General features: G+C 34.6%; 4 protein-coding genes across 5 annotated transcripts; 2 read left to right on the forward strand and 2 right to left on the reverse strand.

Moving 5' to 3' along the window:
* The first annotated feature begins 1,955 nt into the window (after positions 1 to 1,955).
* On the forward strand, positions 1,956 to 4,965 carry LOC130717355 (thermospermine synthase ACAULIS5-like). The gene is made up of 10 exons (XM_057567558.1): positions 1,956 to 2,349; positions 3,005 to 3,071; positions 3,184 to 3,278; positions 3,376 to 3,478; positions 3,578 to 3,666; positions 3,758 to 3,914; positions 4,015 to 4,090; positions 4,186 to 4,244; positions 4,402 to 4,538; positions 4,623 to 4,965. Exons 1-10 carry the CDS (start codon positions 2,198 to 2,200, stop codon positions 4,693 to 4,695), a joined length of 1,008 nt encoding a protein of 335 aa, XP_057423541.1. The 5' UTR covers positions 1,956 to 2,197; the 3' UTR covers positions 4,696 to 4,965.
* Positions 4,966 to 13,462: 8,497 nt separating this feature from the next.
* Positions 13,463 to 15,264, forward strand: LOC130718605 (uncharacterized protein C24B11.05). The gene is made up of 6 exons (XM_057569223.1): positions 13,463 to 13,627; positions 13,849 to 14,012; positions 14,118 to 14,243; positions 14,336 to 14,545; positions 14,689 to 14,754; positions 14,842 to 15,264. Exons 1-6 carry the CDS (start codon positions 13,579 to 13,581, stop codon positions 15,019 to 15,021), a joined length of 795 nt encoding a protein of 264 aa, XP_057425206.1. The 5' UTR covers positions 13,463 to 13,578; the 3' UTR covers positions 15,022 to 15,264.
* Positions 15,265 to 17,259: 1,995 nt separating this feature from the next.
* On the reverse strand, positions 17,260 to 18,083 carry LOC130718066 (photosystem I reaction center subunit II, chloroplastic-like). The gene has a single exon (XM_057568523.1). The coding sequence runs from the start codon at positions 18,010 to 18,012 to the stop codon at positions 17,377 to 17,379; it is 636 nt and encodes a 211-aa protein (XP_057424506.1). The 5' UTR covers positions 18,013 to 18,083; the 3' UTR covers positions 17,260 to 17,376.
* An 833-nt stretch (positions 18,084 to 18,916) lies between these two features.
* Positions 18,917 to 27,129, reverse strand: LOC130718065 (linoleate 9S-lipoxygenase 5-like). 2 transcript variants are annotated; one of them, XM_057568521.1, is made up of 10 exons: positions 26,972 to 27,129; positions 26,667 to 26,857; positions 25,589 to 25,884; positions 21,747 to 21,987; positions 21,287 to 21,625; positions 21,102 to 21,187; positions 20,888 to 20,995; positions 20,403 to 20,707; positions 20,045 to 20,308; positions 18,917 to 19,849 (listed from the first exon to the last, which is right to left on the reverse strand). In XM_057568521.1, exons 2-10 carry the CDS (start codon positions 26,830 to 26,832, stop codon positions 19,081 to 19,083), a joined length of 2,574 nt encoding a protein of 857 aa, XP_057424504.1. In that variant the 5' UTR covers positions 26,833 to 26,857; positions 26,972 to 27,129; the 3' UTR covers positions 18,917 to 19,080. The 2 variants fall into 2 exon arrangements, with proteins under 2 accessions (XP_057424504.1, XP_057424505.1); XM_057568522.1 differs by having other exon boundaries at positions 26,667 to 26,854; positions 26,972 to 27,120.
* Positions 27,130 to 27,975: the final 846 nt, after the last annotated feature.

Genomic DNA, 27,975 nt, shown 5'->3' on the forward strand with positions numbered 1-27,975 from the left:
AATGATTATCTTGTTCATTTTGAGATTTACAAGTAGAACACGCTGGAGTCGTTCAATTTTAAAATTTTGAAGCATAATAACTTTAACACTCGATGACACTGAGTTCATCATAGCTTCTCCATAATCCCCAACCATGGATGATTTCTTTGAATTCAAGGTTGGCCAGCATGAGCGACTGCATCTCCTCTAATGTCCCCCCTTGTCCTCATTAATGTCTATGTGGACAGCATCATGCTGATGCCAACCTTACATCAACACAAAATCAGCCACTAAGAGCATCTCCAATGGTGAGATCTTATTTTAGGACTTAATTCACTTTTTGTAGGCTCAGATTGCCACATAGGATTTAAGACACTCATAAGGTCCCTATGCACATTTCACTCTAGTGGTTGAGATCTTATTTTACTTTTGACTGGACCCACAGTACCAAATATATTTATATTATTTATTTCCCTCCCTATTTTTCACTTTGGTTTTTGTATTGAAGGAGAGAGAAAAAAAAATATTATTTTATTTAAGATCCCACATTTGAGAGTACATGAGCTAAGGCACGGATCTTAGCAAAAACTAAGATCTCATGCCACCTAGGATAGCTCAAATGGTGGGATCTAATAAGATCCGGATCTTATTTTAAGATCCCAAAATAAGGTATCCATTGGAGATGCTGTAAGTATGTACATGTAACCCTCCCCACTTTTCCTGCTCCCACAAAGTAGATATCTTTTGAACGCACAAAGTAGATATCATTGTAGAGAAATACTCGACTATTTTGATAATACAAAAAATCTCACTTTCTTTAGTGAAATTTTACAACCATAGTATAATTATCTCATGCCTTAACTATATTTTTTTATTTGTTAATGTGATTTGTATATATTCAAAGACAAAAAAAAAAAGTTGGACAAAACCAACCATATTTAGACATCCACAACCGCGACAATTTTTTTTACTGTCACAAAGTAAAAAAAAAATGTATTTATCTTTCTATAGGAAGTCTTGTAGATGGTTTTCCAAGAGCTACTAGCTCTTGGGCAAGCAATGTTGATTGGTTGTTAATAAGTGGATCGTCGTGCGACATGTGAATTTTAGCTGAGGCAAGTAATTTCTTAACTCAGTCATCTTATTTGCCGGTTAATTAGGTACTCTCTTATTCAATGCCACATAATAATGGGGGATCATATGATACGTACCAATGGTGAGAAGGGAATAGTGGAATGGTTAATTTTTGTTTGTAATGGTGGGGTTGAAATTTAATTTCATTAGTTTGGAGGATTGGCTTGGATGGTGACAGTGATGATGAGTACTTATGGAACGGCACGCGCAGTTCTCTTCCATGCTTTTGAAGCAACAAAGAGAATATATATGATGGTCTCCACTGCACGCTTTCTTTCTTCCTCTCACAAACCCAAGATTTTTGCACACATTTCTGAAGCAAAAGGAATTACCAGAATTTTCGGTAATTGTCACTCCCACAATCATCACTCTTTTATCCTTTTCTATAATATTTATGCAAAAACCAACTCCTACACGACAACTTTGTAGCATTAACATCATCAATTACCATCATGCATGCCATCTCTTTGATATATGCTTTGAGAAATTCTCATGTGTCCTTTAACCAATGAGAAATTTTTAGTTCTATTTCATTCAATACGTGTTACATTTAATTTACTAAGGACTAGATTTACATTTGCTTCATTCAATATTGTGATCATTTGAAAAACAAAATCTTAAAAATAATAATGTGAAGAAATCGACAATGCCTATAACATGTTTGTGGTAATTATGATTTAGATATTTTTCCCCATAGACATGGGGAAAAGCTAGCAACTTTTACATATCTTTATAATTTTACTATGAGTTGGCATTACTGTACATTAGCATGCATATGCACAAAATATAGGTAGAAGAAACTTATTGGCCTAACTATGGTATCAAATCAACCTCAGAAATCCCCCTAGAGCTTATATGTATTCAACTTTACGGAACCCCAGGAAGATATTGCTCTTTTCAGCCATTGAGCACATCCACTTGCTATATTTCTTGGTTTTCGCATTCCCAACCCGAATCATTGTCCCTTTTGATTTCCCTACCATTTTCACCTCCTTATATTCCCCTCCCATTCTCACATTCTATCCACAACACACTTCTCTCTTCCTATCTTTTCTCTTTCAATAGCTCTGAGTTGCAAGATAAGATGGGTGAGGTAGCTTTCTCAAATGGAATTAGCAATGGCAGTGTTAATAATGGAGTCAATGGCCAAAGCCATTCCCTGAATGGTTATAGGAAGAGTTGCTGGTATGAAGAAGAGATTGAAGAGGACTTAAGATGGTGCTTTGCTCTCAATAGGTACATTACTTATATCTAGATATATATAGTTTTTATGTTCTTTAGGCAACCCAAAGTATCATATCTGATATAATATCTAGTTGTAATGTAGTAACACATTACTACCATCTTGCGTAAATTTCCAAATAAAATAGTTTCCTCTGTCAGATCGTTCAAATTTATGTTCTGCATAATTAGTTCTCCATGTTGATTTTATAATCAATTATTATTTCTTTTAGAAGATTCAAGAATAAAGGCACAAAACAAGAAGGTAAAAGGTGAAAGAAGCAAGTGCTTTTGAGTGAGACAAAAATACAGCACTAGTTGTCTAGTTTTGTTGGCAGATCACGGCCAATTTGGCGATTTCAGCTTCTCATGCTGGGAAAAAGTAAAGGGATACTAAAAAGTCATGAACTCTTTTTGCCTGTGGCCATAAAAAAGGCAGACAACATATAACCAAAATGAAAATAAGACTATAGCTTTGTCCAACAATGTCATCTGGTTTATTGATGTAGATAGTGTACTATTAGAACACAAACTTTATACATCTGAATTTTTTAATACTGTTGGCAGCATTTTTCAAGTGAGAAAAATAGCTTTGAATGAAACTTGTACGTATCATTCATATATATCGTTTATCCTTTCTTTTCCTTTACTATCTTTGGTATGGTTGCAGTATATTGCACACAGGAGCTAGCCAGTACCAGGACATTGCATTGTTGGATACAAAGCCCTTTGGAAAGGTGCACATGTTCTGCAATTAGTGCTTATACAACAGATAGTAGTTATCTTTGCTTATCTGGAAGCTAAATTAAACTAGCCTCTTACCTGTTATTTTCTTGTGTCCTCTTGCAGGCTTTGGTAATTGATGGAAAGCTTCAGAGTGCAGAGACAGATGAATTTATCTACCATGAATGTCTTGTTCATCCAGCTCTGCTTCACCATCCTAAGTACTACCTCCTTTACTCTTTAAAGATTAAAGATCTTATGAGATATACATAGCATTTTAAAATTTGTTTCAATCATGTTTTGTGTGCCATGTTATAGCCCAAAGAATGTTTTTATTATGGGAGGAGGAGAAGGGTCTACTGCAAGGGAATTACTCAGGCATAAGACCATAGACAAAGTTCTAATGTGTGACATAGATGAGGTGAAATTTCCTATGTACAAAGTTAGCTCTTAATTGTACATTTATATATACCATGGAATAATCTGATTAAAATCTCTGTCTCTGTGCTTGCTGGAGCAGGAGGTGGTGAACTTCTGCAAATCATACTTAGTTGTGAACAAGGAAGCATTCTGTGATCTGAGACTTGAAGTCATCATCAATGATGCCAGGTTTGATAATCGTATAATATCCTGTTCTTGCTGGATCATAGTGTTCATTATCTTTGCCACCAAGTTCCAATTATTATGTGTCATGTTGCAGGAGTGAGCTAGAAGCCAGAGAGGAAAACTATGATGTGATAGTTGGTGACTTAGCAGACCCAATTGATGGTGGCCCTTGCTATAAACTGTACACCAAGTCCTTCTATGAGTTCACTGTTAAGCCTAAACTGAAGCAGGGTGGCATCTTTGTCACACAGGTATATGGGTACTAGGAGTCTAGGACCATTGTCTATATGTATCAAATACTTAGAAAATGAAACATAAATTAACTTACCCATGTTTTGTTACTATGTTAAGGCTGGGCCAGCTGGAATATTTAGCCACAAAGAAGTATTCTCTTGTATCTACAACACCTTGAGACAAGTTTTCAAGTGTAAGTGATCTTCCAAGGGAAAAGAGAACATTTATGTGATGCTCTCTATCTAGATATCTGAATACATCAAATTAACATTTTGCTTTTGTTTGCAGATGTTGTGCCTTATTCAGCTCATATCCCATCCTATGCTGATATCTGGGGATGGGTCATGGTAAATATAACTTAAAATAAATTTCAAGTTGTTTTGTATTATTTGTTTTGTATGCTATATAGTCTGTCCTTAGAAAATACCCCAAGTATAAAAAAACAGTTGTTCAACTATTGGAAAGATCTTAATAAGACTTTTTTTGTCTCTTGGAATATAATAGGCTTCAGATTCTCCAATAGACCTTAGTGCAGAAGAGCTAGACCTCAGAATGAAGCAGAGAATTCTGGGGGAAAATAGATATCTAGATGGAAAAACATTCTCATCATCCTCAACTTTGAGCAAAACTGTTCGCAATTCGTAAGCGAAAATCGCACTTATCCTCTTATATTTGTTCCCGTGCAACATTCTGTTCTTGACACACTTTTGACACTTTTATAACAGGCTAGACAATGAAACTCATGTGTACACTGAGGAAGCTGCCAGGTTCATACACGGGCATGGCAAGCATGCATGATAAAGCTTGAGAAGTGAAACAGAGAAGTAATGCTAGAAGACACAAAGCAAGTGAAAAGGCTTTCAAGTTTTTCTTTCATCTTATCTTATGTATTTCCCTTGTTCTTTTCTTTTTTTCTTTTGGTGTGTAGTTCACCTGAAAAAGGCTTACATGTTATATGAATGGGCAACAAGCGGGTCCTATTTTGTGCTACTTTATGAATATGCTTACAGTATCTATGTAAAACTAAGTCAACAACTTAATGAATGGAAAAGGATCACTTTTCATGAAGTGTTTTCTTAAGCCTTTTGTTTTAGATAGGTCCTATACTAGAATTGAATCCAAGACATGGTGAATTGCATAACAACAATTACCATATGGGCCAATATTGCTAGTAGAATGGCTTAACGGCAATGATATTTGGAGATCATGTCTTCTCATATCTTCTTTATTTGTAAAAATCACTTTTAAAACTATTAAATCAAAATGATCCCACGGTAAAGGCAGCCTTTGATTGTTCTGTTTCCAATGAGGCAGACTCAATCATGATGGCGAGTGTTCCATATACATAAAGTCATTCATTTTAATTATATTTAGTCAATAAAGTTATATTCCATTTATATGTATTAGCCGAGAAAATTGTGGTTCCCCATTTTAAGTAAGAGGTTAAAAGTTTGATTTTTAATTCTTGTAAATGGAGAAAAAAACTCTTTGATCAGCGCCCTCGCACGAGTGAGATTGATTTGAATTGTGGGCATTAAATCTGACTAGTTTGAATTGGTGGGGAGAAGGATTCTGAAACAAAACATACCATTTGGATACCTTAAAGATGCTCACCATGTCTGTGAAACCAAAAGTAACCCAAACAATCAAAACATGAATCTTTCACTTCAATCCACAACACCAATTTTGTTTTAAAAAAAGATGGACCTTGTCAAGGGGAAAAGTACAATAAAAACATTTCAAACAGTTCTACTTATGCTTAAATAATCTGACTTGATTAATTAACATAGTAAAAGAAGCTTAATACAGAGATTAATCCACATGAAGCAGAAAAAGACATAAGAATGAGATAGAAGAGGAAATGCACCAAAATCATCGTAATATAGTAGTGTTACATCCAAAATCTTTGGTTGTAACACTACTATATGTCGTCAAGGGGTTTGTTAGAAGGACACAAAATTTATTTATAACAAATGAAATAATATGGTCATTATATGTATATTTACATAGAATTTTATGAATTGATTACCTGAAGCATTCTTCCAACGTTACTGCCACCATAGATTCTGTGAACTGTCAAATATCTTTGAGAATCATTGGGAAGTAAGGAGAGAAATGCAATCTGAAAGGCACTTCCTTCCCTGGTTCTTGCAAGCTGCACAACGACCTGATATCATGGTCCAAATAAATAATCCTCAAAAAATTGAAAACAGATCCAATAAGTGAATATTCTGCACCCCAGAAGATTTTCTTTTCCTCAATCCTTTTGCTTTTGATTAAGAGAAAAACAGGAATCCTTGAAGTATATGACGTCTTACAATTAGTTGAAGAACAAAATCAATTCATGAAGAAGATTGAAACAGAAACCCAAAATGAAGTCTTGAAGAACAAAAAACCCTCATTCACCAATTTGAAATGACTGTGGTGAAAGAATTGTATCTAGTGTATTTGTGAATCTTGGGGTGGAACCCTTGTGAAACAAAAAATCAAAGGCACATTTCAGTGGAGAGAAACAAAAAATGGTGCAATGCCCCACATGTGCACACCCCAACAAATTATCTATATATGTGAGAAAAAAACAAAATAATTCTCCCACCCAAAATAATTGTGGTTACTTCACCAATGAACTTATACTAACAATCAATTTAAATTGAACTTAAGGAAATATATAGAGCAAAGTAAGATAAGTCACCCAATTGACATACTAAAACATGATTATATGCAAAACTGATGAGTTTGAGGAAAACATGAACCAACCTTAAGAATGGGCTAAACATACTCATGAAGATTAAATATGAGCTCTTCATATGCTTTCATCAATTTGACTGACCTGTGCATCATAAAAAAAAAATTAGTAAGTTGTGCATCATTCACATACAGTGCAAATAGTATGCTTATACACACAACTCAAACATGATGAATAAAAAGGAGCAAAATTTGAGAAATGAATATAAATTCAGGCTATCATAAGTTTCGTGAATTTCTACAAATTATACCAAAATCTGGTTTAGAATGGCTTCACACGCATGGATTTCTACAAACTATACCAAAATCTGGTTTAAAAAAATACGAAAGTGAAAGGAGAACAATAGAAAAAATATTACATCAGAATCAAAACATTACGTCTTCAATAATAATTCGTTAAAGGGTCCCTTGCATATGCAAAATTTTTGTAAACTTTTGAATCGAAACACACAAAATATGTGAAATTTAAGAATCCAGGATTAAATTACGAACAAAGGATAAACTGAAATGACACAAACTATCAATCACAACATGATAAACTCTACTTCACGTAACATCATCTTATGACATACCTCTGTCCTGATCGCGACATGTGGCAGAGGTAGAAATAGCAGCTATCAAATCTCTACGTGTCCATAGTAGCTTTGTGGACCCTCAGCACCAAATCAACTCCCTTTTCTTAGAATTAGCATTAAATTAATAATAAGATAAATTAAGATAAAATCAAGAAATAAACAACCTAAATCCTAATCAAATCTAAACTTTAAAAAGGTACTAAATAAAGATAGATAAAAACTACCAAAATCTAGCAAATCACAATAAAAACTCATAAAATCCTGAATTAAATAAAAATATAAAAATTCAATAAAAATACCAAAAAATTCATTTATACTCTAAAAATAACTCTAAAATAAAATAAAATATTTCACGAAATTAAAATTAAATAAATAATAAGATAAAATTAAGAAATAAACAACCTAAATCCTAATCAAATCTAAAATTTAAAAAGGTACTAAATAAAGATAGATAAAAACTATCAAATCTAGCAACTCACAATAAAAACTCATAAAATCATGAATTAATTAAAAAACCGAAAATTCAAGAAAAATTAATTAATATAACTAAAAATAAATCTAAAATAAAATAAAATATTTTATGGAATTAAAATTAAATAAATAATAAGATAAATTAAGAAATAAACAACCTAAATCCCAATCAAATCTAATATTAAAAAAGGTACTAAATAAAGATAGATAAAAACTAACAAAATCTAGCAAATCACAATAAAAACTCATAAAATCCCGAATTAATAAAAAATTCGAAAATTCAATAAAAATTAATTAATATATTCTAAAAAAAATTTAAAATAAATTAAAAGACAAAATCTTATCTTTTAAAATAATATCAATCAATTATTTTAGAATATATAAAATTAAAAGATATATCAATTGAAAATTATATCTTCTAAAATAATATCAATCAATTAGTTTAGAATATATAAATTAAAACATATATCAATTGAAAATTCTACCCTCTAACAAATTGACACGTGGAATAATTTTTATGAGAATTACTCTGCTGCTGACACGTCACTAAGAATTAATCTGGTGCTGACACGTCACTATGGAAGTTCTTTTTTCTAATATATATTGATTGATTGATTTCTATTTATTTTATAGATGTTAGTCAAGAAAATATGATCTCTTGTTTTTTGTACATCGGAAAAATAAATTGCATCATCTAGGGATTGATCCATGAACCTCTCTCACCCAACCTATATATATCTCTTACCACTTGAACTATCATTCAGAAAAAAAAAAATAGAAATTGAGAGAACGACCATTTGTGATCAATATTAAAAGTAGAAATGCTTTATTAGCTCGATAAATTAATCAAGGAAAAAAAATGTAACTAGAAATTTGCTCTAACCAACTTGTAACTAGCATTTTGATGTTGTTTCCTTTCCTCTTCCAAACCATAATTAGAGAAAACGCAATTTATAAAAAATAGAGAACATTTTATGTGCAACAAGAATGATATACCCACACCTCATTTTTTTTCCACTTCATTTTCACCATATTTTTATTTCTATCTCTCTCATTTTATCATTTATCACATCTTAGACCATATACAATGATTTTTAACACTCAACACCACTTTTTCTCTTCCCAACACTCCACATCATCTTCTCTCTCTAATTCAACACTCATTCAACTTTTACCCACTCCAATAGTTTTTCATTCAACACCCTACCCCACCACTTTTTTATTTCATATTTTTATTTAATTTTATATTTTTGTTTTTATGATTACATAAAATTACAATTATCGATTTAAATTAAATTAAAACAATAAACATTTAACAATTTTTTTGTTAAATATATAGAAAATAATATATTTTATTTTCTTAATGATAATTGTTGTGATAGAAAAATAATGAGATGGTAAGAAAGATAATAAGATGGTGAAAAACTTGGATTTTTTTTCTGTGTCCAAATCTAACAAACCAAGTCTCTATTTTGTATTTATAGAGGAAAAAAATCATGAATTTTGGTATAAAAATTTTTTCCGGAAATTATTTTTTTTTAAATGAAATAATTGAGTTCAAAAGATTAAGAAGATAAAAATCCAACGAACCAATCAGAGCTCGCCACGTGGCCTGGCGGACCCACTCTCAACATGTTGAGTTTACTCAACACCTCTCTCCTCAAACTCAACTACCCCCTCAACACCACTACACTACTCTCTCAACACTCAACTACCCACTCAACACACCCATTGCATATGATCTTATATTTTCTCTCATACTTTTTTTCTTCTTCTTATCTCTCTCCTCCTTCACCTTTTTCCACCTCATCCTCAATATGAGGTGTGAAAGAATGATTATTCTTTTACGTGTGTTTGATTTTTCTCTACATGACATTTTTAGTTTTTTTCTTTTCTGTCGGCACTCTGCTCCTTATAATTGAAAAACAAGAGAGCATATTTTCTATGATTTGTGCACATATAGTAAAGCAAAGTTCACAAAATGCACCAAAGAAACTAAGAGATTTATTTTTGTATTAGTGATCATCATTTGTTTATCTCAAATTGATTGTGTCATCGAATTAGCTGTGTGTGTTGGTTCAGACAAAACATGGTATATCCTTGCGTTGTCAAAACCCAATTATCAAATACAAGAATAAAGAATTATTGCTCTTGTCATATTTTGTATATAATTGCCCATCATATTCTTTGGTGCATAATTGGAGCCACATTTTCGTCATCAATCAATAATCACATTCGGTATCGTTGTTGATGTAATTGTATATAACACCCTTTCGTTTTTTAGCTCATTGATATATTGGAATGGTTAATCCAAGAGAAACATCTCACAAATTTTTGTGTGTGTTCATTCCTTGGTGTTCAATGAGGCCCGAGTAGCTGCATCTGTTACATGGCTCCCCGTGAGTGGAATGGAGGCACATGAGGTAGGTACTTGATCATCCTAACACGGCCAATCATTGACGACGATGCGATAGCCCACAAAAAGGATTTGCGTGTGGTCAGTCCTGATGGGATCCATGGGTGGTGCATTGGCCCGTCTGACCGGGATGGTTGGGTATTACACCATGTGGTCGGCGACTAATAGAGTCAAAAAGTAACTGTCAGCCGGATTCAAAAGCTCTTAACTCTAGCCGTTACAACGAGTGAGAGCTGAGAGCTAATTTTTAATTAGTCGAATAACGAGTCAAACTTAATTTGATTAATTATAATTGTGAGTGAGAGTCGTGATCGATATAACTTACAAAAAAAATTAAATATCATACATGTTATAAAAAAAAATGAAAGGTTACGTCTATATAACTGGTGGGGGCATTTGCCCCACATGATTTAAAAAAATCTAGCATTTGCCCCCACATTTGCCCCTATATAAGTGTTATGTTTACCCTATACAGTAGAAAATGCCCCACAAAGTAAAAAGAGCCCCACAATATGATGTATTTTTTAATTTATAGATTTATGTGTGTTATATTGCTCCCATCATAATAAATTTTTGGATCGTGAATGGATTAGAAAAAGATATCTTCTGTTATAACAAGGTGTAATATTGCATATTACTTGGGGAAAATTTAGATCCTATCCTGAAGAGCAGTGTTTTAAGACTCGGCTCAGTCATCGACTCGGTGGGGGTACTGAGTTAATGGGTCACTGGTCAGACCAGTGAATCATTGGTTTAAATGCTTGACTCGGTCTATATTAAAAAATTATAAAAAAAATTAAATGCAGTATGAAATTAAACATATAAGCAATAAAAGTCGTGTATAATCACAAAGCAATTGGTGGTGCAGTGGTAAAACCTTCTCTTTCCTTGCCTCAGGTCCTGTGTTCGACTCTCCACTGCACCAATTTTTTAACCAGTTAGGTAACCGAGTCTCGGTCCAACCGGTCGGACCGGCCGGTCCGAGCCGAGTTTTAAAACACTGCTGAAGAGTTATTGTGCCCTTAAATTTAAGAAACGATTCCTTGATTATATTTGTTTGGCTAAAATTCCTGACATAGATTATTAACTTCAGAACAAAACCAAGGCCACGTGTTGGCTTTTAATCTAACAAACATGAAATATGCATGGGCATCAAACCCAACATTATTCGAGCTAGAGACATAAGAGTTGGGTGAGATGAAGGGTGAAGGGTTCAAGTTCGAATCCGGATGATGATTAATTTACTAATATTTAATTAATTTGCTTATAAAAAAACAAAATCAAACCCAACTTTATACAGTCCAAATGGTACTACAGTACTACAGCACAAGAATCGCGTGCTTGTTCTCATCCAAAAACCTTATCTACTTTTAAACTTTAACCTTCTATTTTAATGCTTGAGTCATCCTTTTTTTTTTGGAGTATTTAATGGAGTTATCTTTTCTGGTTATTATTTTTTGAAGTTCTTTTCTGGTTATTAAACCGGGAGGAAAGTAGAGAAAATGTGTTCAACGAGTCACATTTTTCGCATGCCCGTATTGAACAATGCCAAGCTTAAAGTATTTAATTTGAAATATACTCGGTTTTTTTTTTCATGTTGGAAATATAAATTGCGCCCTTTAATAATTTATCACTGGACCTTTTCCACCCAACCTTAAAATATACACGATTTTGTTTTTTGTTATATTGGAAAGATTAATTGCGCTCTCCAGGAATTGATCCATGAACCTCCCTCACCCAACTCATATCTTCTAACTCTTACCACTTGAGTTATTATTTGAAGACGTTTTTTTAAAACTATTTCTAATATCTTTTGAAAATATTAATTATTTCTATTGGATTTTTAAAGTGAAAATAATTTTTATATTTGAAAATAAACAAAAATTAATTTCTCTTCAAATATAATTAATTTTTTATTCAACCGTAAAATAACTTATTTTTAAGCAGACTTAAAAGATGCCGAACACATTCGAAGGTAGCTCAGTTGGCAACGCAGACTGAGTGTGTGGGCAGAGTTCTCGGGTTCAATCCCCACAATACACTCTAGGGGAGTGATGAAGAGCCTTAACTGTGACTAAATCCCGAATAAAGCTACATTCAAAGGGTGGCTGATTACTGGATGTAAATAAATAAATAAAACTAAGCTACCAAATATTCTTCCATCAATAGTGTATTCCTTATTCAGTTGCATTCTCGAATAAAATCATAAGACAAAGCAAAAAAGTTGAAGAGTATTATTTTGGTAACAGAGTGAACATGAATTATACATAATAGGATTCTCATTATATAGTCGGTGAGCCCAAAACCCTAGTCATAAATACATTAATAACGACTTATAAACAGTAGCATTTGACTAATCTTGAAGATCAAGTGTCGGCATGTACATAAGATATCCTTACAAGAATTAAATTGGTCAAACCCTTCCACTAATTAACATCCCAAAACAAAATTTCTTTACAAGGACAAAATTGAACAAAATATTTCACTAGCATATCGGTTGACATGACGTCTCAACTTGCTAAGTCTCTTGGTGGTTGATTGGATACGAGGGACATATTTGGCATGGTGATAAATGGTTTTAACATCATATAAACAGTAGTTAAAATCGAGTCACCACCAATTATTATTTCAACGATATGATTCAATAAAAATACTAAAATAAAATAAAGGGGAGAAATATAGAAAATATTAAAAGTTATTCATTACATCCCTTCGATGTGTGATAATAACAATAATAGGAGAGAAATATTAAGATGAGTTAATGTGTGAAACCACATAATGAGTGAAATCAATTGTTTTTTTTTTTCTTCTGCAAAGCCAACAAATATCCTTGCTGACTTACATCATTTTAGTCTTGTTTGGAAGAAGTTATTTGAGTCTATTCAATAACATAAGTGTTTATGTAGTTTTGTAAAACTAAAACACTTGTTTATGAAGAATTGACATATCTACTAGTAATTGCCTAAGTCATAGTAATATCTTTATAAATTGCTTAATGAGTTATTTAAAAATAGCAAACTAAATAATTGAATTTTAAATATGCATGTCTGAGTTGTAACACAAAGCTGTGACATGATTGGTAAGATACTACCTACTTCCGTTTTTGCCCCCTAATTTTCGTGACATAATCTTCGTGAGGCGGGTTAATATCGGCAATGTAGAAAGTTTCCCGCGGGCCATAGCAGTTAGTTATAGAAAAGAAGTAATTAGTACGCGGCTATCGTGTGGAGCCCACGCCTACTCGGCTTCCAACAATTTGGAAACGCTGACTCACCAATCCTAATCCTTCATCCATCCATCCCTTGTTGTATTGTGTCTGTTCCAATCCAAATCCTCTCTATTTAAATCAACACCCCATAGTCCCATACCCCTCTGCCCCTGCTCATTCACTATAAATTCTCATCTCTGTCAAAGCTTCATTCCGCTCTCGTCTCTCACATTTCACTACTCTCCTTCTTCTTAATTTTTTCAGTCATGGCTTTTGGTACCAGAGCAGCTTCTCCTTTCGACTGCATCATCTTCGGTAAGTTACTAATACCTCGGTTATGTTTTGTTTTCAGTTTAAAAGTTCGTTTGAGACATTGGAATTCGAGATCACATATTTCAATGTCTCAAACATTCTATGGAAGAAATATACTTTCAAATTGAAAACCAAAACCAAAGAGACGCTTCATCTTCATCCACGTCAAAACAAAACCATATATCACTTCTTGTAATTAACAACTCTTATAACTAATTAAACAGATTTAGACGACACCTTGTACCCTTCCACCACCGGAATCGGCGCCTCCGTCAAGAAAAACATCGACCTCTTCCTCATCGAGAAATGCGGCTTCTCACCGGCTAAAGCCTCCTCCCTCCGCGTTGAACTCTTCAAAACCTACGGCAGCACCCTCGCCGGTTTGCGAGTAATCACTCAACTATAACCAAATTCCATTTTCAAATTTCAATCAATCAACACTCTCTTCAAATTCAACAATAATCACTCACCTCAACTTGTTAATTACTTGCAGGCACTAGGCTATGATGTCAGCGCTGAAGATTACCACAGTTTCGTCCACGGAAGGCTACCTTACGATCAAATCAAACCTGATTTTCAGTTACGCAACCTCCTACGCTCCATCCAACAAAGAAAAATTGTATGTTATTTTCAAATTGAATTTTTCTTCCATTAACTTCAAATTAATTGTTATTTATGTATCTTCCTAATTTTGGAAAATTTCTTTTGAAGATTTTTACAAATTCAGATAGGATTCACGCGCTGAGATCGTTGGATCGTCTCGGAATCCAGGACTGTTTTGAGCAAATCATATGCTTCGAGACCATGAACCCGAATCTCCCTCACGCGACCCGACCCGATGAGTTCCCGGTTCTGCTGAAACCGTCGCTGGATGCTGTCAAGGTTGCTATCCACACTGCCAACGTGGATCCTCGTCGTACGGTGAGACGATGTTAACTACTCTTCGAGATGTCGTTTTCTTACACGAAATAAAAACAAATTGAAATTTTTATATGAATTTAATTAAAATGTTTTAAATAAATGGAGAATAAGAATACCTAACACGTTTCAATTTTTGATTGCAGCTGTTTTTGGATGACAGTGTTCACAATGTTGCTGCGGGAAAAGAAATGGGTCTTCACACAGTATTGGTAACTTTCTTTCTTAACCGACGTCGTATCATGATGATTAATAATTATGATTAATTATGACTAATTAATGGATTTAATTTTGTGAAGGTTGGGAAGACGGTGAAATGCAAAGGAGCAGATTATGCGGTGGAGAGTGTGCATAGTGTTGCTGAGGTGATTCCGGAGATCTGGGCAAATGGAATGGACGGTGGAGATGATGATCAGAGGATCAAACGGTCGAAGAGCGAATTGGATTCTGTTCTCTCAACTGCTGCAGTTGGAGCTTGAGGAGGTGTGAATGAATCTGATGCTGCTGTAAATACCCGACCAATAAAACAAACGATGATGTGATGTGACCAGCAAAATAAAAAATCATATGGATGATGACGAAGACTATGAGCTAATGTCACCCTCCATGGCCAGATTTATTGGCGTCATGTTAATCATGTGTGAATATTGTAAAGATGTCATCATGGTGTACAAATTAACCATCGTCCACGGAAATTAATAAAATATCCTAATTGTATCAAAGGCATCAAATCAAATGGATAACTAATGAAGTCAAGTTAGTACTAAATCTATTAGAAGCTTTCAGTTTCCACGTTGTTTGCACTATGATATGATAGCTGCAAAAATGTAATTTTATATGTTTTCGGTGGGTGGAGTATCGTTAAGCACAAATTCCATTTGAATTATGAAATTTAAACGAAACCATTGGTCGGTTTGGTTGGTTTGCCCATATTTAAAAGATGTTACATGACTTGACTCCATCGATTAAGCATTTTACAATGAAAGCCACTTGTTAGGACTTAGGATCATGTTCACATCGGAATCTTTAAGAGATTAAGATGGGCCGAATCAAACCCAAGCTAATTAGTGTTTCTGCAGAGAGTATGTGTGAAGCTGTTCCTTCCTGTCGCATGAAAAATCTTTCAATGGAATCACTCAAATAAGTTATATAATTAATTAATTAAATCGACAAAAAAGTTATAATTAATTAAATATGAGAGGGTTACGTGATATGTCAAAAAAAAGAGGGTCACCTGATATAGATGATCAACGACAATATATGGTTCTTCGTTAATGTAAACATAAGATAAGTCTATCAAAGAAAAGATTTTTTTGTCTTGGTATTCGAAGCGTAAAAAAAAATTGTAGATAAGATCACTAGATCAATCATATTGGCATCTTGAGGTTGGTTTTCAGCAATCAAGGAACTCATGTAAACCGTGATGAATTGATTACGGGGCCGCACGTAAATCTACTGAACGCTCCCGATAGGTGCAATGAACCAAAACCAACCCGCTTTTCGAAATCAAAATTTTACCAATTTTTCATACGAAATATAAGAAGAAATCTCATGGCATTCTCGAGAAGGGTTTCCCTTCCAATGAACAATGGAGGTCAGCTTCAACGCTAATCATCTGATTGATGTTAGGTTAGATGAACAAGTGAAAGTCATCTTGAAGTAGCATATGTGTCAGGCTTGCTTCATGCAGGAACCTAGTTCTTTGGAAAAGTCTTGAGCTTTGCAAGTACATTTGAATCGATTGGTAGCTAGAAGAACACATTGTAGAGATTGTTCTCAGCGAGTGTCATGATAAGAGATTTAGGAAAGAAGATATCAAAAATAGGACAAACTCAAACTCGAATCTCATAGCAAACTCTCAATTAAATGCTTAAGAAACTCAAGTATCTACTAACATTGCTGTAACTTGTTGGATTTTTTTGCCAATTTTTTATATTATGAGTTTTCTGTTTTGTCAATACTCAATACACTACGTTTAGTTTTTTGTCAATGAGTGGTGGAAGTAATCCATCAATGGGCTGCAGCCCACTAGCCCAGTCCATTTAAAACATTTTTAACCTGGCACCCAATCACCCATGTATAATCAGAAGAACTCAATACTAACATCAGGGAAGAAAAACAGAACACACTGCTAACAGTCTCGGAACACCTTTATTTGAAATTAATCTGCAATCACCTCAATTAGAGATGCTAAAACACTCCTTTTTACTAGGACTTCTGCAATTTATGCAGTGGAAATTAGACACATGGAGGGTGATTAAAGTTCCACAACTTTGAACTATTGCTTCACCTGGTACGTCAATCAACCCCTTTTTTCAGGATTTCATTTTAGCAAATAGGTTAGGGCATTTGAATTATAGCAGATCATTCATTGAAAAACAGGTATTTTGTTAGAGGCTCCTTCCATTCACATTTTCCGGCGTAGTTTGATTTCACATTGCAATGCTCTAGAATCACTTCTGATTAGTCTTAACTTACAAAGACGGAATCACTCCTAGTTAGTCTTCTAAGTAAACGTGACTAATATTGTGTGTAAATTGTAAAATCAAACATACAATTAATATCTTGCTCATTGTTTAAATTTTACTATTCAATTCATTCATAATATTGATCACAAAATTCTCACTTCACCCGAGTTCAGTCAGTAATTTTGGCATCACTAGTCTGACATAGGTTATAGATCAAGCTAAAGCAAATTAACATTCCAGCACATGATATATCAACACAATAATCATAAAAAACAGTAAAATTAAAGGTACAAGAGTTTGACATTTATCACATAAATTTGATCATAAGTACATCAGAACATCACTGAATAAACCATTTTCTGAATCTCATACATCATAGGGTTGTTTCCCAGTGAACTTAACCTCAATAGGACTCACATTCTTACCAATAGACCTGAAGTTCTGTCCAACCCCTTGGCGACCAGGGTTCACCTTCTCAGGGTACACACCATCCTTAGGGTGCAAATACTGAACCTCCCCATTAGGAAACACCCTGTAGAATTGGTACTTGATCTTGTACTTGGACCTCAACCTAGTCCCAAGAGCCAAACACTGCTCTTTCCTCGCCAATTTCAGCAGGTTGGGACCCTCCCTCATGATGGCGGCGCCGCCAGTGGGCATCTCAAAGATCTGTTCCTTCGGGGATTCCCATGTGATAACATAGAATTCCTCGACCTGGGCCTTGCGCAACAAGCCACCAGTGCTGCCTCCGAAGATTGGGGAGGGTGTGTTTGGGTCAAGTTCTGGTGGGGTGAACCCAACGGGTGCTGCTTCCTTTGTTGCTACTGGTGCCTCTGTTTTCTCATCAGCTGCTCTGATTGTTGTTGTTGTTGTTCTTGGGGATGTTGTGAACTTCAGGGGTTTGGTGTTGGTGAAGGACAAGGTGGGTGATTGTTTCCATGGGGCGGAGACACGGCCAGAGAGGGGTGGGCTGAAGAGGGAGGCTTGGGTTGCCATTGCCATGGAAGGACTTTGGATGAAGGTTGAGGTAAGAATGATGGGCTTGTGAGAGATCTGTTGAAACTAGTAAAGAAGTGGTTTGTAAGAGATTTTGGATGGATGGTGTAAGTGTGGATATGGATAAGGTGATAGAGCTTTGAGCCAATTAGAGTGGATGATTTTGATTCCATGTCACACAAGCCTCACACCTCAGAATAGTCAAATTCTAAAGGATTTTCAACAAAAATCTAAAATCTATTGTCTTAGTGCATTTTAGTTCTGGGTTAGAGACAATGCAAACATGATTTTTTGTATCTCAATGACTAATAAAAAAATAGAATTTCTCATTTAATGTGGATAGGAGAAATAAGATTTTAACATTAACGTGAATTCACTTAGTTCTAGAGAAATCCAAAAGCACACTTAATGAAAAGAATTGCCTATCAATCTAGAGAATACTACTGTGGACTTTTTTTTTTATTTTTCAGACATCAAATAAATCTTTGTTACTATTATGTACATAACTAATTTTCATTTACTAAAAAAGTGTTAAGAATGAGTATTTTAAAAAAGTAAACTCGATTTGATAATGAAAGATACCAAAATCATGCCTAATCTAGCCTAGCTCTACTAATTACAATCCTTATCATCCCAGTAAACATACTTATCTTCTGATTTAAGTGTGTAACTGTTTGTCACAAAGTGAACAAATTGAAAAGTGTTTTCTTCACACTAATTAGTAAAAATGGATTACTGATTCTTCATCTCTGCCTTGGTTCTTGTCCTGCCTTTGCTTACTCTAGGAATTTTCATCTGTCATGGCTTGTCTTCCTTTGCTTCTTCATTCTCAAAATTGCAATCAAAACAGTTTCAGAAGGCATTGTTGAATGAGCTTCAAGTTCAACTAATTAAAGCAATGCCAGCACGATAATTTGAAGGCAACTATTATTGTAAATTTCACACACTTTGTCTTGCATAACAAATCATGGTACATGTACTGAAACTGTTCATGTTTATTCACCTAAATTCCGTGGTGGTTCGATACATGAATGTCTAGAATTCAATAAGAGGATAGAACCTAGCAGAGTGGTTTTAGATAGATATACTATTGGGTATTCCCTTCCCAGAGAGTCCACCCTCCCTTGAATAATCTGAGGTGTTAGGATACAGAAGGGTATAAGGAAACTTCACTGGCCCGTTTCTGTTTTTCAACCTTGTGTCCTTGTTCCTTTTCATAATATTGCTCTCAATCTCCAACAGCCTCTTTGAGAATCGCTCGAACGCCGCCAATGCTTCAGCGTCTAAAGTCCATTCAGGATTGTCACTCTGCCCAAGGTAAACCTCTTCAGTTGAATGCCTGGACAGAACTTCTATCAGTGACACACCAAGGAGAGTTTGGAATTGGGCTGTGATTGTTTTCAGGAATGCTAAGTCAGGGTTTGACTCAAGCTCTTCATACTCTGGAGTACCTGGCTCTGGCATGAACCTGCGACTAACCGTTGGACGGTTGGGGAGGTAACCAGCATAAGGGTATTGTCCAAAATTCACAGCTGCATGCAATGCAGAAGCCACCCATATGATAATAGTGCATGATTGAATGAGCTCAATTTTAGTTCTCATCTCAGGCCACCAGGACCTGTCTTTTAAGTCGCCATGACCCTCATTGCGGAGTTCTTTCCACCAGAGCTGGAGTTCAGAGTCATTCTCAACCATGTCATCAGATGTGTAATAGAAGTTACAATATTCCCTCACCCAGATTTCAATTGCATCCCAGATTTCTAGGCCGTCAACTGCAAACGGGTAGTCCTCTATCAGAAGTTTTAGTCCATGAGGGCTGCTTGAATCTGGAACTGCCATTCCTCTGAAAATCATTGAAATAGAATCACAATTTGTTACTTTTGATAAATTAGAAATTTCCCTCATAATCTCGTTTTTATCAAGCTCAATGGCGTAGTGTGATTCATATAGCCAATATTATTTAGTAGGATAAGACTTTTGTCGTTGTTGTTTGATAGATTAGAAATTAGGATCTATATAATTAATTTTCTGGACTCACCTCTTAAGCAGATCAGCAGGAAGTGCCTGCTCTGGAAATACCCAGTTTTTGTATATAACAGCTGACATTTCCAAGGCAAATTTGCCAGGGAAAACGGTTTTCTCTAGTACTCCTCCAGCATTGATGAGTGTGTGCCGAGCTAAAGCGTTGATATGCATTGTATCCTTGAAGTGTGGCTTCAAGAGCTTGTGTATTGGGTGAAGAACACTCAATTGCCTGTGTGTAGCTATTACAAATGGTTCAATCACTGCATGAGTGTTTAACCTGCAGTAGAGTCACAGTTTTCTTGTTATCTATATTTTGTTTTCAAGTTTGAATAGCTTTGCTATTATTGAGATTAGTTTTGTTGATGTCATACCAATGGACAACCAGTTGATGATATCCTGAATCATTCACAGCAGCATATGCTTTAGCCAACTGCCAAACAGTAGCTGCTACTCCTTCTTGTGCCGGAGTAAAAACTTTGCTGACAGCTCCGCGTTGCTCCCCTTGTGGATGAGGTAAGCTTAATTCAATCGCTAGCGGCTTCAATGTGCCATCATCTTGTAGGAACAAGAGTGTTCTAGTGGCATAAGTCTTTGTATTGGTAGAGTTTATTCGACTTAAGTATGGCATCAATGCATCATGATGATCTAATATATACAGCTTGTTATTTTCAAGAGCCTGCAACATAAATATGCTTGATTGTGAGTGACATAGAGATTTAACAAGCTTAGCATGTTTTAATATGGATCTAGTTTCATTTTCATATAACCATAGTAACAGAATAAGTGAATCTTAATATGGATCTAGTTTCATTTTCATATAACCATAGTAACAGAAGAAGTGAATCCTACTTAGTACCTCATCTATTGTGAGCCCATCCAAATTATTTTCTATGTCCTTTGCTCTGATTGAGCTATTTTGGTCTCCATAGACTGTGGGGTCTAGCTTGCTGGCCGGGGGGAATTCCTGCGTGTAACATTGAGATACTGGTCATACAAAAGTCTTAGTTCACTAAGTGAGATCGGAATAATTAATAAAAGTCTAAACAGCCTTTTTTTTGTATAGTATTTACTTGGAGACGACGGATGATAACAGGATTAACCCCGGCAAGCATTTCTCTTGCAAATTCTTCGTCTGTCCTCCATGCAGTCTTACTTACTGCAATTATAACAATGTTAATGTTTCTTAAATGAAAAACCATAGCAATGAATCCATCAAAATAAAGTGAAATATGGGGAAAGCATTTTATTACTATACCTTTGATCACATCAGGTACTGGGAATTTGAGGAATCTCTCACCATCATTCCTAACAAGTTCTTTGAACAGTTCATATGGAACTAGTTCTCTAATTTTACTCTGTATAGGTCCACTTGGTAGCTTAAAAGTTCCCTCATAAATATCAAGTATGTCTTCAAAGGTGTCAAACTCATTAATAGTTTTGTCACACAGAGACCTAAGCTCTGGAAACAAAACCTGAGCAACGGATTTCAGTGCATAAGCCAGAAAATCTGAGAACTTGACATGGCCAAACCGTTCATCTCTCGGAACATAAATGCTTAGGTCTAGAAGGTGCAATCTTGACTCAGTTTTGGGATCTGCAACCATGACACAATCAAGTTACTCATTGTTAATATTGAAAGTATTTGCTAACGAATACTTGGCACACTTGTGAAGTAAAATGAAGAATCTAATTCCAATGTAGTTTTTCTTGCTAACCGGTTTTGGTATGTGGACGACTAGTTCTTCCTCTACGGGGATATGGAAACTTTTGTGATCCTCCAATAACAGGGCGAACATAATCTGAACCATCATCTGGAATTCCCAAATCATTGTAGTATGCATAGTCATAGACTCTATCCCATTCACTGAGTTTCCCGAACCCTTTTCCGCGGAGGACTAGTAGTTCTTCTTCCCTGAACTTGCGCAGTGGCTCGGGTGTTTGCCATGGAAGATAAGCCTGGATCACAATTCACAAATGCAGGTTGTCTCAACTTTCATCTATGTTTTATGCAGGTATTGTGCATGGCTAATAATGTGTTTGCATTGCAGTTAATAATATTGTTTTTTGGTGAATGAAGTTAATAGTATGTTTGAATGCAGGTTGTCTCAACTTTCATCTAAGTAAAAGTTCCCTCATAAATATCCTCAAATTAGTCCCTGTCTTTATCTCGCCGTCTGATATAAGTCCCTCACCGGAAAAATTTGTGCAAAAGGTCCTCATCATTGCAAAATGTATGGAGCCGGTCCTCGCCGGAGCCCGGAGCCCGGAGCTCCGACGAGTGATGATATGACCTGCTGACTGTGTTAATAAAACTTACGTGGATTTAAAATAAAAAATAAAAAATGAAAGAAGAAGATGGATTTGATTTTGTTAATTAATTTAGGGTTAGATTCTTAATTTATTTTATTTTTTGTTAAATTAATTTAATTTTCTGATGTGGTATTTTTTATTTTTTATTTTAAATCCACGTAAGTTTTATTAACACAGTCAGCAAGTCATATCATCACTCGTCGGAGCTTCGGGCTCCGGCGAGGACCGGCTCCATACATTTTGCAATGATGAGGACCTTTTGCACAAATTTTTCCGGCGAGGGACTTGGATCAGACGGCGAGACAAAGACAGGGACTAATTTGAGGATTAAGCCTTGTTTTTATTACAAATATTATCAGATTCGGAAGGGTTTTGATAGAATGTGATTTTATTTTAACTTTAACTACATAGATGAACCATTTTAACCTCACCAAAATAGCTGTTAGGAAATAACACAGCTGAAGAAGTAAAATAAACCATGCACGCAATCAAAAACACAAGAATATTATGTGGAAACTCCAAAAGTGAAGAAAAACCACGGTCGTTGTCAAAACCGACAACCAGAGAATAAACACTATGTGAAAATTGTTACAACACATAGACTTTACTCTCAACCAACTCATGACCCCAATACACCCACACTCTCCAAAGTGAATATTTGAACTACATCTCACAATGCTCTAAAACAAGAGCATAAGAGAAAAAGAAAACACAAATATAAACTGAAATTGTTTCACGTGCTACATCTTTAGTGTTTTGGTGTGTTGAAACAAGGAGCCTGAGATCCCTATATATAGTCTTGGACCCTCCCACCCCTCACTAATCTAAGCGATGTGAGACTTCTCCAAAATGCATAACTTAATCTTTTTTTCTCCTTCATTAGCAATGTGAGACTTACATTGCAATCAACCCCAACAATCTCCACCTTGATTGTAATGGTCTTCAATCTTCATTGTCTACACCGACAATCATTGTCTTCACCGACAAATTAAATTATCATACTCCACCATAAAAGAGTACACTGCACTTGGAACCAAACCATCCCAAGAATTTTCTTCACTTGGAACTAAACCATTCCAAGAATTTCCACTTGGAACTAAACCATTCCAAGAATTTCCAAATGTCGTGCTGAAAATTTATGGTGCAACTTCCATGTTGGCTTTCTCCGGAAGTTCATCAGCCATCGACATAACCACGTACCTTGCATCAATGCCAACCAATGCTCGCACGCTATCACCACACACCTCACATCTATTTCAACCAATGCCCGTGTGTCACCTGGACAATTTCATGCCCAGAACGCCTTGTGTAATCATGATTGCATCAACTCCTCCATTACAGCATCATCGCAGCTGCAGACCATACTTCTTCAGCACATTCACAATACCACACAAAGTGATATCCATTAAATCGGAAGATCTGATACCACTGTTAGGAAATAACACAGCTGAAGAAGTAAAATAAACCAGGAGCGCAATTAACAACACAAGAATATAACGTGGAAACTCCAAAACCGGAGAAAAAACCACGGGTGTTGTCAAAACCGACAACCAGAGAATAAACACTATGTGAAAATTGTTACAACACCCCCAGTACACCCACACTCTCCAGAGTAAATATTTGAACTACATCTCACAATGCTCTAAAACAAGAGCATTAGAGAAAAAAAAACACAAATATAAACTTAAAGTGTTTCCATGTACTACTACTTGGTGTTTTGGTGTGTTGAAACAAGAAGCTTAAGATCCCTATATATAGCATTGGACCCTCCCACCCCTCACTAATCTAAGCGATGTGTGACTTCTCCAAGGTACATAACTTGATATTTTTCTCCTTCAATAGTAATGTGGAACTTACATTGTAATCAACCCAACAATAGCCTACTAAAAAGTATAAGATACTTTCATTTCAAAAAAAATAAGAGATACTTTTGAGTTTTGAATCAATTCAAACCATAAAATTTTGTAATAGATGAATGAAATTTTTTTTTGACATAGGTGAATGGAAAGTTATTAAACGATTTGATTTATTAACAGTGAATGTTTATGATTTTGATTTCTAATTTTAAATTACAAAACTTTAATCTTCTTCTCGAATTTTTGTTCTGTTGTTTAAATTTTGTAAAGAAAAGTGAGAAAACAAAATGGGAACTCAAATAAACTTTTACACATGAAAGAAACTGAAAATAGAAATCTAAAGTAAACCAATTAGCTTTAGTTTTGGTTCGAATATGATAAAGTAAAATTGAATCTGAGGAATGTATTTATTTTATTATTTATTATTTCTAACACATTTATTTTTCTTCTTTTATTTTATTATAAAATATCTAAATAAATGTTATGCTATTTGTTTTTCATTCTATCTCAAAGAAAAAGAAGAAGGTTATGAATCTGTGAAGAACATTTATTGGGAAGACCTGCTACAACTTCATTGACGGGATCAAAATAAAAAAAAAAATTAATGGAACAATAATTGTACAAGGTACTAAATAAATTAAATACTTGTGGGGCTCCTTGGTCCAGCTCCCATGGGCCTTGAGACTACGACGTACTCCTCCTCCATATTAAGTCCATATACGCCAAAGGTTTATATAATTGTTAAACTCATATTATTAATATAGTGTGTCAAAAAACACACAAAAAAAAAGTGTGTGTTTTGACTTTTGACCATAGTTAAATGCAATACGAAAATACTTTCATCTAAATTCATGAAAGACTATGAATCATTTCGCCCGGTGGTCAATTTAACTCACATATAGAAAAAGCAATTAACTCATAATAAGCTTGGTCCCCTCTTAATAACTTATGAATGTGTCTCTTCAAAAAAAAAAATACTTATGAATGTGATTGTGTACCTGCTGCTATTATTTAATTAATTAATTGATGTAAGAGTACTTCGATTCGTAATTTTATAGAAGTACTAGAATTTATCTTCTTAACCAATGAAGTAATGTGCTTTAATCTTATGCTTTTATCCATAAAAAAATGTTTTAAAAACAACTTGGGTCAGTGTCTTTTAATTATCCTAAATTTTTTAATTGTGTGTGAGCTCACGCATCTCCAAGATGGCCTTGGGCCTAACCAAAAAGTGAAGGTATCATAGAAAAAAACAATTTATATAGCAGTAAATTAATTAAACTCTTTTTCATATGGAAGTCTATTACTTTCAAAAAAATTGTATAGCAGTTCATATTAAACTTTCAAAAAAAATAATTAAACTCAGATCAATGGAAGTCTATTATATTTACCTTATTTGCAAAGAAGACACGATCCTGAGTGTAACGATGAGCAGGGTAAACCCAAGAATTGCAGACAAAGTGAACAGAACCATGCCCTGGAATGTCTTCAATGGTCACTGTCTTGAGGTAGAACTGGCTATGGTGATTGTTTCTGATTATAAATGCCCCAGGAACTCCCATCCTCTCATGATCCCACTCAAATGTAGCACTGAACTCTGTGTCTGTTGCTGTTGTCAAAGATGAAATGCTTGAAATCCACCTCTCCAAGTGTGCAACTTTTCCATGCTTCCCTTGCAGCCCCTTTCCTAATTACATGATTCACAAACCATAACAAAAATTTATTTTTGCCTCTTCTATAAATCAATAAATTCAAACAGAAAAATACAACAATACCAGAAGTTTAACGAATTATAAATATGATTAGCTATTTTTTTCTTAAAATCAATCTAATTCGCAGAAACTACTCGATGCATGTTTAGATACAAAATGAAAAACATATGGTGACACCAAAATCACGGTAAACAATCACAAAATACTAAAGGAAGTTGTTTTTGTCCATCATGATTGTGATTTTGTGTATTCAAACAATGAATTATTCCCAAAATTTGATTTTAATTTAAGAATTAATTGTAGAAAGAATTTGAAAAAAATGTAACTAGTACTGTACTCTATTTGGATATAAACTAGTTTTAGCAAAAAAGAGAAAGTCAAACAAAAATAAACAAGTTTAATTATTTATTTTGGTTTTTTCCTTATTTTGTTTTAAACACCCTTTTTACCAAAAGAAAATGTTGCAAAACTTGGAAGAAATGTGACATTCTATCTGTTCAATTCAGATCCTTTGCTTCTTGCTTACTCTTCTTGTCATGAGCAACAGTGCCTCATGGCCAAAGTAAGAGGATCAAGTGTAGGTCTGCTGAAAACTCAATCAAAAATTACTCCGAGTCAAAATTATGATGAACAGAAATAAATTCTTTTAGTTTTTGCTTTTGCTATTTATAATTTTGACTTGACCATGATTTTTAAATGCGTTTCCAAACATGCAGCACTCTAAGAGATTGAGATCAGAGAAGGGGGAGAGAGGGACCTGGGTCAGGAATAGTGGCGCTAATGAGCTGAAGAGAGACACCCTTTCCCAGAAACTCATGGATTCGATCAAGAATGTTGGCTTTGATGTCATGGAAATCTAACAGACTCTTCTTCATCAGAACCACTCTCCCTCTAACACCCTTGTTGCTCCTCTCCATCTCCATGATTCTTCTTGCTATCTCTCAACTGCTACAAACCAAACACCAATATTGTCAACAGAATATTACATTAAAAGGAAAATAATTAAGAACAAACATTAGAGGTATATAGTACTGGGGGGAAAAGATTGCATTAAATATGTACCTGCCGTTTCTTGCAAATCTGGCAGAGGAAAGACGTACCGGTTGTTTACAATTGGACTTAGCACTTTATGGCTTCCTTCCTTGTGATATCCTGTTACTAGTCTTATAGGCTCTTGGCAGTTGGCACACACACATGTAAATGAATTTTGTTTCCTAATATTTATAAGGAAAAAAACAAATTATCATCCAATACACAGCTTCACCTGATAGCTAGGGTGATAGAAATAAAATAAAATAATAATGAAGAGAAAAATATGATGTAATAAAAAATAGAAAACGAGACAAAAAGATATATTACAGTTGAAAGATAGTTGAAATTCTTAAGCATCTAGTTCAAATTTTGTTATCTAAGCGATCCTTATGAAGAATGATTTGTTGAGAAAAATCTACTTACTTAATGTAATTTCTAAGACTTAAGAGTATTAGTCTCATAGCTGACATTAAAAAAATAAAAGAGAAAATGAGATTAATAGTTATAAGATGAGTTTAAAAAAAAATTAATGATTAGAGTGAAAGTGAAACTACATGAACCCCTTTTAAACAAAATTAAGAGGATTCACTCTTAGAGAAAATAAATTATGTGCAAATATGAAAGTTCCTTTAGAGTTTAGACAAATGATTTTCTCATGATTCAACCTTTAAATTAACTTGATTGGTTTTGGTTTGGACAAAGGAAAAGGTACCGAAAAAGAGTAATGATAGTTGGAGCTTGGGAGTTGGGACCCAGATGGAGTTATGATCTTTATCTCTTGACAAATGCATAATCAAAGAATCTGATTCTAGCTATAGCATGGCAATTGGAACCCATGATGTTTACATTTCAGTATTGTATTCCAAAATTGCTACTGTATCCACTAGCTTGCAAACGTCTAATTGTGTCTCGTGTTATACAATTATCATTATAATTAGTGCTGATACAATTGGTTTTACGACTATTTTGATTTTTTTTTAGATAAGCGACTATTTTGATGATATCATTCATTTTGTAATCTACAAATGACTTGT

This window comes from Lotus japonicus, chromosome 5 (assembly GCF_012489685.1).
Source record: "Lotus japonicus ecotype B-129 chromosome 5, LjGifu_v1.2".
Lineage (NCBI taxonomy): Eukaryota > Viridiplantae > Streptophyta > Magnoliopsida > Fabales > Fabaceae > Lotus > Lotus japonicus.

Coding starts and splice junctions, on each gene's coding strand:
- LOC130718065 (XM_057568521.1), bottom strand. CDS start 26,832: ATGGAGATGGAGAGGAGCAACAAGGGTGTTAGAGGGAGAGTGGTTCTG. Junction 25,885..26,666: donor CGCCACTATTCCTGACCCAG/GTCCCTCTCTCC, acceptor TCATGTAATTAG/GAAAGGGGCTGCAAGGGAAG. Junction 20,996..21,101: donor TTATCATCCGTCGTCTCCAA/GTAAATACTATA, acceptor TGTTACACGCAG/GAATTCCCCCCGGCCAGCAA.
- LOC130718605 (XM_057569223.1), top strand. CDS start 13,579: ATGGCTTTTGGTACCAGAGCAGCTTCTCCTTTCGACTGCATCATCTTC. Junction 13,628..13,848: donor TTTCGACTGCATCATCTTCG/GTAAGTTACTAA, acceptor CTAATTAAACAG/ATTTAGACGACACCTTGTAC. Junction 14,244..14,335: donor CCATCCAACAAAGAAAAATT/GTATGTTATTTT, acceptor TTTCTTTTGAAG/ATTTTTACAAATTCAGATAG.
- LOC130717355 (XM_057567558.1), top strand. CDS start 2,198: ATGGGTGAGGTAGCTTTCTCAAATGGAATTAGCAATGGCAGTGTTAAT. Junction 3,279..3,375: donor GCTCTGCTTCACCATCCTAA/GTACTACCTCCT, acceptor GCCATGTTATAG/CCCAAAGAATGTTTTTATTA. Junction 3,479..3,577: donor TAATGTGTGACATAGATGAG/GTGAAATTTCCT, acceptor TTGCTGGAGCAG/GAGGTGGTGAACTTCTGCAA.
- LOC130718066 (XM_057568523.1), bottom strand. CDS start 18,012: ATGGCAATGGCAACCCAAGCCTCCCTCTTCAGCCCACCCCTCTCTGGC.